This window comes from Erpetoichthys calabaricus, chromosome 9 (genome assembly GCF_900747795.2).
Source record: "Erpetoichthys calabaricus chromosome 9, fErpCal1.3, whole genome shotgun sequence".
In the NCBI taxonomy this organism is placed as follows: domain Eukaryota; kingdom Metazoa; phylum Chordata; class Cladistia; order Polypteriformes; family Polypteridae; genus Erpetoichthys; species Erpetoichthys calabaricus.
In genome coordinates this window covers 179,794,212-179,804,374 of record NC_041402.2, presented here as the reverse complement: position 1 = coordinate 179,804,374, position 10,163 = coordinate 179,794,212, and the positions used below count along the sequence as shown (strand labels likewise).

General features: G+C 47.2%; 1 protein-coding gene across 1 annotated transcript in view; it reads left to right on the top strand.

Moving 5' to 3' along the window:
- The window catches only part of treh (trehalase (brush-border membrane glycoprotein)), a 28,807-nt gene extending 19,055 nt beyond the window's left edge, over positions 1–9,752 (top strand). Inside the window, exons 4-15 of the mRNA XM_028808474.2 lie at positions 2,509–2,596; positions 3,104–3,204; positions 3,289–3,381; positions 3,456–3,572; positions 3,657–3,782; positions 3,858–3,907; positions 8,081–8,287; positions 8,376–8,593; positions 8,714–8,825; positions 8,937–9,049; positions 9,307–9,360; positions 9,440–9,752. Of these exons, the coding sequence (XP_028664307.2) occupies positions 2,509–2,596; positions 3,104–3,204; positions 3,289–3,381; positions 3,456–3,572; positions 3,657–3,782; positions 3,858–3,907; positions 8,081–8,287; positions 8,376–8,593; positions 8,714–8,825; positions 8,937–9,049; positions 9,307–9,360; positions 9,440–9,577 (1,417 nt within the window). The 3' untranslated portion in view covers positions 9,578–9,752. The remainder of the gene's footprint in view (positions 1–2,508; positions 2,597–3,103; positions 3,205–3,288; positions 3,382–3,455; positions 3,573–3,656; positions 3,783–3,857; positions 3,908–8,080; positions 8,288–8,375; positions 8,594–8,713; positions 8,826–8,936; positions 9,050–9,306; positions 9,361–9,439) is intronic.
- Positions 9,753–10,163: the final 411 nt, after the last annotated feature.

Below are 10,163 nucleotides of genomic sequence, written 5' to 3'. Positions count from 1 at the left end.
AGATGATGTACTGTACTGGCACGACGGGCAAAATAGTTTAGGCCACCTGGCAGGCAGTGTGGTGCAGTGGTTAAGGTTTTGAACTGCTAATCCCACCATTGACACTGTGCGACCCTGAGCAAGCCTCTTCACCCGCCCGTGCTCCAATTGGGAAATCAAAAGAAACATAAACAATTGTATCCCAAATGATGTAAGTCGCTTTGGATTAAAGCGTCTGCCAAATAAATCAATGTAAACGATGGCATATTAGGTCGCGCTGTGGGGTGTGCGATAAGCTTTATCTCGGACTTTATTGTTCTTGTCACATCGCTTGTTTAGCACCGCTGAACGATCACACAGCTGTTTCCTGAAACTTGCGCTCACTCAGGCTAATTGATCGACTCGCAAAGTACTGAAGCTGACGAAGAATTCTTGTTCATTACAGAGTTTGGCCACTAGGCGGCCGATGTGCCTACCAATGTGACATTCCATCGTAAAGTCCTAAACTCTACCCTGCTTTGCGTGCCAGGCAGGATCAACTCTGAACTAGGAAGACCTCGTAGGAAGACCCCCTAGTCCGTCAATTAGCATAACACGCAATGTGGAGGAGAGATGAAAACAAAGTACCAAAAAAAAAAAGAAAATAATTAGTGCAAAAATATGAAGCACTGCACGCTGGCAGTGCAGGATTTACGTATAAGCTACACAAGCTATAGCTTAGGGCCCCCGCCTTCTTGGGGGTCCCCAAAACAAATTGTCCGAGTGAGCAATTGTCATATATACTTAAATATACTACAGCATTATTTGTCCCAATCAGGCCCGGCCTTAGGCATAGGCGAAGTAGGCGACCGCCTAGGGCCCCGGCGTCCGGGGGGCCCCGGATCGACTCCTTGGTCTAATTTTCACGCATTTCACAGAGCTTCCAGGGGGCCCCTGGACCCCCCCTTTCTCCTAGGGCCCCATAATACCTAAGACCGGGCCTGCACGCTGGACACGGATACTGTCAGGGAGCGGAACCGATGAGTGGTATGGAAACGAACACCGGCAGCCTGATTAATCTGAAGAGATCTTCAGCAATGACCTGATATGTGTGGAGAGAGGGGCGAAGTTTTGGAAAGGGTGTGTTGTTCCTAAAGCATTGTACCCGAAATGTGGGCGGAAATCTACGCAAATACACAGGACGGGTTATTGGTTTTATACTTAATGTTTTAAAAAGCGACGATCACGTTACCTGAGTGACAGACTCGCACGCCTTGTTGTTTCAACAATCCAGAAAAGCCGCAACTGAAACAGACGGGCTCGAGAGGTCTGCCTCACCTTAAACACACACGGTCTGGGGGGTCTGCCAACGGAACGGAGGCGTCACAGCGCTGGTCCAGGTGCTGAGATGGGCTTCGTTTGAGTAAAGCCTGCGCGATCTCCCTGTGTGTGTGTGTAGCTCTGCACCCACCGTCTAAAGACGCACAGAGATTGTGACTGGCGATTTTAAATTCGCTGGGTACAGCCACTGGAATCTGTCCCTTATAATACAATGGTTTTCCTAACTGTCAATCTCTGTTCTATATGACCTATTCTATCTGTTATATAGCGCCTTCCCTGTCTATGTGTCTGTTTATTTTTGGTACAGTATATTGCCTTTCACATCTATTCTACTGTATATGTTTATCTATTTTATAGTGTTTTACACATATTTGCTGTTATACCGTCTTTCATATATTTCATCCTATTATATAGCGACTTTCCTTTCGATCTGCCCGTCTATGATTTATTGCCTGTCTATTATATAGTGCCTTTCATACACATCTGTCTGCCTGTCTGCTATATAGTGCAGTTTATATTGGTCAATCTATTATAAGTGCCTGTAATACGTAGCGCCTATCCCATATATCTATCTGTCTGTCTGCTTATCTATCTGTGATATATTGCCTTTCACGTCTATTACAAAGTGACTTTCGTATCCATCTGTCTGTTATTTACTGACTTTCAAAAGTGTCATCCTCTTTCAGGGTGCACTTTCTATTAAATTTATAGTGCCTTTCTTATTCATCATTCAGTCTTTGATTTAAACGATTTCACATCTGTCTATTATATAGTGCCTTTCAAACACATTTGTCTGTCTGTCTGTTTATTTATCTGTCTGTGTGGCTGTATGTTATAGAGTGCATTTGTCAATAGGTTATATAGTGCCTGTTATATAGCACCCTTCCCATCTATCTATCTGTCTATACTGTATACATTGCCTTTCACATCTATCTATCTATCTATCTATCTATCTATCTATCTATCTATCTATCTATCTATCTATCTATCTATCTATCTATCTATCTATCTATCTATCTATCTATCTATCTATCTATCTATCTATCTCCTTTCTGGTTTCTCTAGACATTTTTCTCTCTCCTCATCTTCTTTACCCTTGAAGTTCTTCCTCACTTGACCCTTCATGCCATTCATCTTTTCCATTTGTCCTCCCACCCCATCTGCCATCAGGGTACCCCTGCTAATTTTTTCCCAATGTTCTCTCCTAAGGCCCCCATTCCTCAAGAAGATTGTGGACCCCGCTTTTCGCCTTTGGGCATCTGAGCTGCATGCCCTCTGGAAGTCCCTGGGAAGGAAGGTGTGGTAGCCAACATGACATCTCTCTCTCTCTCTCTCTCTCTCTCTCTCTCTCTCTGTGTTGTAGGTGGGCACACACCCATGCCAAATTCTAGGTGGTCTTCTGGTTTGATTCCTCCATGAAGAAGGATGATGTAAAGGGTGTAGCTTCATGGCTGGTACTCTTTCTGTGTTGGGTATAGTGGCTGGCAGTCTTTGCATGCCAGGCCACAACGCTGCTAGCTGCAATTGCTCATAAGCTCCCTTGCCCATTAAGCTAAAGAAGATTCATGTTCATCCCAGCTGGGATTTGGGGCTTGTGCCTTGGGAGTAGTGACCTCCTGGAATGTTTGAAGGGGCTGCATCACAATAAACAAAGACCAGCTGTAGTTGCGTCCACCCATCAGAAGATGCCCACTGTCACTGAGATGGTAGTAGTCTACTGAGGTGCCACAACACCTGGCCTCTATGCATCACACGATGGCTGAAGCTCCTCTCCTTCTGGCTCTTCCTTTGTCCCATCATGCAGGTGCGGCTCGATGTGAAGATGCACCCAGAGCTCTACTCTCAGATCTACACGCCCCATCCACTGATTGTGCCCGGTGGGCGCTTCAGGGAGCTCTACTACTGGTGAGTCTTGCCAGGAGCTGTCCTCGCCATGGCTGCTCTGCTGACCTCATGGGTCACTCGGCTTTGTCTTTTTTTTGTCGTCAGGGACTCCTACTGGATCATCAAAGGGCTGCTGCTGTCCGGGATGCAGAAGACCACCATGGGCATGATTGAGAATTTCCTTTACTTAGTTGAGAGGTGAGCACTGCATGTGACCACAATTGTGCACCCCAAATTCTCGGGGGTCTCATCGCCTTCTTGTTGTGTTGCAGGTATGGCTTTGTCCCCAATGGGGGTCGCGTCTACTATGAGAGGCGCACTCAGCCCCCCTTCCTCACCCTCATGGTGGACAGTTACTACCAGGCCACACTGGACATTGATTTCCTGAGGTAGGTGGTCAGGCTAAGTGGGGTGGAGGGTTGCGTTGATCATGAGTTTGGACTTTGAAATTTGTCCTGGATGACCTTCCTCAGAAAAGCCCTGCCTGTCCTGGAGAAGGAGTACACTTTCTGGATTACCAACCGGTCTGTGGAGGTGATGGACACAACAGGGACATCCCATAGTCTCAACTACTATAAAGTGGAAGCAGGTGGTCCCAGGTATGCCGACGGGCTCTTCTCTGACCGGTCTCCATGTCCTTTCTTCTCCAGACTAACCAGTTGCTCTTCTTGCAGACCAGAGTCCTACTCAGACGACATGGAGCTGGCAATGGGCATGCAGGAAGGCAAGTCCCATTTCTACTTTCAGACATCCACTTGGGCTGATGGGCAGCTGCCACAGATCCAGAGATCTGGGTTCAATTTTACCAAAAGTTTGGAGATTGCAGGTTCTCCCAGGGGTCTGTGTGGGATTTCTCTTTGCAGGCTTCTCAAATCCCAAAGCCATGGATGTTTGCTTCATCGGTGTCTCTAAACTGGTACCCAATGTCAGTCCGTCAGTCTGCTCCTACTTTGTGCCAAATTGGCTCCTCATATTGGACCAAGTATTGTAGAAAATTGATGGACAACCTGATCTCCTAATCCGCACTGCATATAACCATAACCACGCCCCCACTATAGTTCTATTAGCTCTTAAGTCACTCCCCTCTCATACAGACCACGCCCCTAAGCCACACTCCTCCCTACTTGCCTGGCTGACTTCTGCTTACCAATACCTGCCTGATTGTGGACACTCTTCTTCACTCTTCTACCACCCTGTGGTTCCACTTAACACAAAATAACGTTCTTAAACCCAATTAGTCCAGATCAGAGTCATGGGGTGGCACATCTTAAATGAGTAGCATCAGGCACAAGACAGTAACCAGCCTTGCATGGGGCACCAGCTCTCCTACATCGGGTTTGTTTCATTGCTCCTTATCCCAACCCCGACATGGAAGCCCAGGTGCTACCACAAGTCCTCCAATGCATCCTATGAGAGATATAGGAGAACAAGGAGGTGTCTACCAATTGGAGGACTGGCATCATCACTAAAACTCCCAAGAAGGGAGACTTCTGGGTAAGTCAGGTGCATTGATAAAGCAGATCTGGCAGAATTGGTTCAACGTAAGGGCGAATTGGGCACTCGAGGACAGCAGTGGAGATGAACAGGAAGAGCACTGAGGACCGAAGCCAGGAAGCACTTCTTTACACAAAGAGTTGCGGGAATCTGGAACAAACTACCGAGACCTGGAGATGAAGCAGACACCTTGAGAACCTTGAAGAAGGACCTGGATGATGAGATATTGGGACAGCTTAGCTATTAGCTAAACAAACGGGCTTGATGAACTGAATGGTGGTCTCCTCTCATTTGTCATATTTCTTAGGTTCTAGTCCAAGAGTTGTTGGACTGTGGAACAAACTACCGAAACATGGAGTTGAAGCCATAACCCTGACAACCCTTAGGAAGTATTTGGATGAGATGTTGGGACAGCTTAGCTATGACCTCAAAAAACGGGCTTGATGGACTGAACGGTGGTCTCACATTTGTTAGATTTCTCATGTTCTAGTCAAAGAGTTGTAGGAATCTGGAACAAACTACCGAGACCTGGGGATGAAGGAGACACCTTGAGAACCTTTAAGAAGGATCTGGATGATGAGATATCGGGTGAACTTAACTATGAGCTAAACCAGGGGTTCCCAACTCCGGTCCTAGAGGGTCCCAGTGGCTGCAGGTTTTCATTCTCACACTTTTCTTAATTAGTGACCTGTTTTTGTTGCTAATTAACTCCTTTTCCATTCATTTTAATTGACTTGTTTTTTAAGATTTGTTCTCTTGAATTTCTTCATCGTTCTTCTGGATTGCTTCATGTGAAGTGAAGGAGCCAACAGAAGACCAACTAAGTCAGGGCCTCAAACTCCAAGCAATTCCTTAATCAGGCGCCGAGTCTTATCGTTAATTAAACTCGTTCTTTAATCCCGTGGCTTGTTGCTGCTCTCATTGTGCAATAGCAGACATTTCTGACATTGTTGATTTTCTCTTTTCTAAGAGCACCGGTCAAATGTTTAGGGGACCTGAGCAGATCAACATTCCTGAGACCTCCATCATTCTTTATTTTCAGATATTATAAGATGGACACCAGTTGTTTGGGCTCATTTTGTATCTCATTTTTGATGGGCTGCTAATTAAGGTAAAAAACAATTAAGGGGTTTCAGTCTTCAAAAGCAGGTCAGTTAAAATTAATTCAAAAGAATTTAATTAGCAGCAGAAACAGGTCACTTATTAAGAAAAGGGTTAGAATGAAAACCTGCAGCCACTTCAGCTCTCCAGAACTGGAGTATGAGATCCCTGAGGTAAACAAATGGGCCTGATGGACTGAATGGAGACGTCACTCTTGTTAGATTTCTTAGGTTCTAGTCCAAGAGTTGTGGGACTGTGGAACAAACTACCGTGTCACGGACTTCAAGTCATAACCCTGACAACCTTTAAGGAGGAACCCAGATGAGATGTTGGGACAGCTTAAGCCATTAGCTAAACCAACAAGTTGGATGGACTGAATGGTGGTCTCCCCTCGTTTGTCAAATTTCTTATGTTCTAGTCAAAGAGTTGTGGGACTGTAGAACAAACTACCGAGACACAGAGTTGAAGTCATAACCTCGACAACCCTTAGGAAGTGCCTGAATGAGATGTTGGGACAGCTTAGCTATGAGCTAAACAAATGCAATTGAAGGACTGAATGGTGGTCTCACATTTTCTTAGGTTCTTACATAACCATAACATAAGGAGAGACATCATCTTACCATCGCTCACCAGGAAAGTATTCAGCCACGTAGTCCTACAGCAATGGGCGCCATGCTCTGTGAGGAACAAGCTGGCTTTAGGAAAGGAAAATCTTGGCATTGACTGCTTCTTCAACCTCCAACAGATACCTGAACAATCCTATGAATGTAAGAACCCACTTTATGTCACATCTGTGGAGCCTTCGACAGTTGACATTGAGATCCCCGTGGAAGATCCTTGGACACAATGGCTTAGCCCACAATCTAGTCAGCACTGTGCAGTCACCATCCAAGAAATTTGAGTGCAGATTCGTTCGTAATGACCAGCTGACAGAAACATTCATGAGGGAAGCTGATGTCAAGCAAGGTAGCATCCTCTCCCTTCTGATGCTTCCCTTGGCTATGGACTGGGTGTTATGTGCAGCGTCACTAGGGGAAGATGGCAGGGGGCAGAGGGGATGGACGCTCGCCACCACGCTAGAAGACTTAGGTTATGCAGACGACACTGGCCTGCTATCAAGCCGACACCAAAGATGTTCAGCAGAAGACTGAAAATCTGGCCGAAACAGCCAGCACCAGAAAGTCAATATGGGAAGAACACCAGAGTGGAAGACACCTTTAGAGCAAATGGTAGACCATCGGAAGAGGTGCTGGCACAGTAAGGGCCACTGCAAACCAGAAATTAGCAACAGAATTAGCAGAGCAAGTTTGTCCTATACTGAGGAACATCTGGAGACCCCCCAACTCGAGTATTCACACCAACATCAGGATATTTAAAAGCACCGTCCTCACCGTTCTTCCGTATGTCTCAGAATACTAGAAGGTCACCACCTCTTTTGAAAGAAGGCTCAAATCATTCCTGCCAAACTCCATCTCAAGCGAGGACCACCATGGGAACCATCTCAGACATTGGACAGTGGTGTCAATGGAGATGACAGTGATGGAGATGGACAGACCTGGAGCATACCCTCCACAAGCACACAAGCCATTCCATGGGAAAGAGGAAAAGGGGGGCTGCCTAAGGAACTCTTGGAGGTTCTAAGAGGATGGAGCAGACTGGCTTGGCAGTGCCATTGATAAGCAGTGGTGGAGGAGTGACGTTGACATTGGAGTCGAGATTGGCCAGGCAAGGGCAGCTTCCCTTCATCTATGGAAGGTTTGGGGCTCCAGGGACCTGGCTATGCTCTTCAATTAAAATGTGGAGTCAGTCCTTCTGTACGGAGCAGAGACATGAAGGACTGCTGTTACCACTACTGAGAAAATCCCAGCCTTTATCAGCACTTACCTGAGAAGGGTCATCCAGATACACTGGCCTGATATCCTCAGCAACCAAGAACAAGACAAGATGCAGTGAAGGAAGAGCAAGGTGGTGGATAGATGGAGCCCACAACCTCCACAAACCAACTATTAGCATAACCAGACAAATATGGAACAAGGAAATGAAGCCTGCCAAAGTCCTCTTGGTGTCATGACGTGGTGGTAGAAACCAAGATGATGGCGTCCACCTGGAGCTACTGACTCTGGACTGAGATGCCTGGAGAACCCAGAAAAGATGATTGATAAAGGCGGACTGAGGGAGAGTGAGAGATCCTTATTGTCACATGTACAGGGTGTGGTGAAATCAACATGAAACACAATACCACCCTCTGTCACCATGATTAATGACCACACAGGACTGACCCTGCTTGTTGTTTCTCCCCTAGGGGCACAGCAGATATTATGGGCAGAGCTGAAGAGCGGAGCGGAGTCGGGCTGGGATTTCTCTTCACGGTGGTTCATTGACTCTGCAGGGCACAACTTCCCCAAAGGGACGCTGAAGGACACCAAAACCAGCTTTGTTGTCCCTGTTGACCTGAATGCTCTGCTCTGCCGCTGTGAGAGGACACTGGCCACCTTTAATGAGATTCTGAGTAAGAGATCTGCACTGGTAAGCGCGTGTTGTCTGCGCCATGTGCCAAGGTCCTTTAGTCACCCGCTGTTCTCTCCTTGTGTACCCAGATAACACGGAGAAGGTTCAGCATTTCAAGGCCCAGTTGCAACGCCGCATGCAGGCAGTCGAGGCCATCTTCTGGGATGGCAGCCAAGGGTCCTGGTTTGATTTTAATCAGCAGTCCATGACAACCAACAAGGCTTTCTATCCATCCAACCTGGCACCACTGTGGGCAAAATGTTACTCCAAGGCATCCTTTGAAGAGCAGGCGCTGAGATACTTGCAGGTCAGTTGACTTTATTCACCTCTCCTGTTTTGGTTTGGCTGACCAGTAATGGAACTTAAAGACTGCTGTAATTCTCACTGCCCCCACTTAGACCCTCTTCATCATTTTGTTTCTACTCAGACTAGTGGAGTCCTGAAATATGGGAATGGAGTACCCACTTCCATGGTCCAAACTGGGCAGCAGTGGGATTTCCCCAATGCTTGGCCACCTCTTCAGCAAATGCTCATTGAAGGTGGGTATGTGCCAGCCATTGCTGGGTTTCTCTTCTGTGTGGTTCTCTTCTCTGCTGTGCCAGGCCTTCAAGTGACAGTGCCAAGCATCAACTGTTCTTTTTGCTTGGCAGGACTCTATGAAATGAATTCCAGCAAAGGCCAACAAATAGCGGGCGAGCTGGCGCAAAAGTGGGTTAAAGCCAACTGGATGGCCTACAAGGAGTACAAAGCCATGTTTGAGAAGGTGGGAGCTCAGATGGGAAGATGCAGATGGGCACTGGACCCAGGGTCATCTTAGTAGCATCATAGGCCCCGGGGCAAAGTAATGCACTGGGGACCCTGTTTTGATAGCAAAACAGAAACACACATAGGCATTAGAAACATCGTGGGCCCCTATGCCCCTGGGGCCCCCAGTCAGTGCCCATTCATTAATACGGCCCTGTGTACCTACTGAGTGCTTCAGCTCTGGCTTTAACTCTTTCATTTTTCTTTCTTTCCCAGTATGACGTGACTGGAAATGGCAAACCCGGTGGTGGTGGTGAATATGAGGTGCAGGTAAGCAAACCGGGAGAGACCCCAACTTGGGGGTCCTGGGTGGGTGCATTGCATTAATTGGCTGTCTTTTCTGTTGCAGCTGGGCTTTGGCTGGACCAATGGCGTAGCACTTCAGCTTCTGGAGCAGTTTGGTGACAGGCTGGTGTCAGCTGCCAGCCCCATGGCCACCTGCGTGGGGGCGTGGCTTATCCTGTTTGTCCTGCTGTCAGTCTTTTAGTACTGTAGCACTGCTAGTGGTGGTGGGCTGGCAAGGTGGACTTCTTTGACCGCTGCTTCGGTCATTGAACTCTCCAGTAGATAACACAGAGTCATAAGTGCCAGCTCCACAGCTTGTTCCTTATTTTTGTATAGGCAGGTGTATAATTGTAGGGGGGCGCCAGAAAAGGTACTATGCACTACAGTATATGAAAATAATTGGTAAAAATTAATAAACTTAACTGAAACATCAAGTGTGAAATGTGCTATTTTGTATATATAATAAGCGGCATAACTCAATGCGCGAGCCAAGTCCGTGCCAACCTCTAGATCTAGAGCTGGAAAAGCGCTGGCGGCAAGACGCTATATCCAGCCGGGGCCGGCTGCCACTCTCACTTGTTTACTCTTCTACCGGAAAGCGCTAACAAATGAAGCAGTTCAGTGTTTATGGACGCAGTCTCACCTCGAGGCATTGTGTGCACGGCCGGAGGATTTCGAAAACGTGCGCACTCGAGCCCGCCCAGAAAGCAGTGAGAAAGGCGCTATAGTGCGCGTGCGTGCTTTCCTTCGGTTTTTTTTTTTTCAGCCTTGTGGCACTTTGCCCTCCT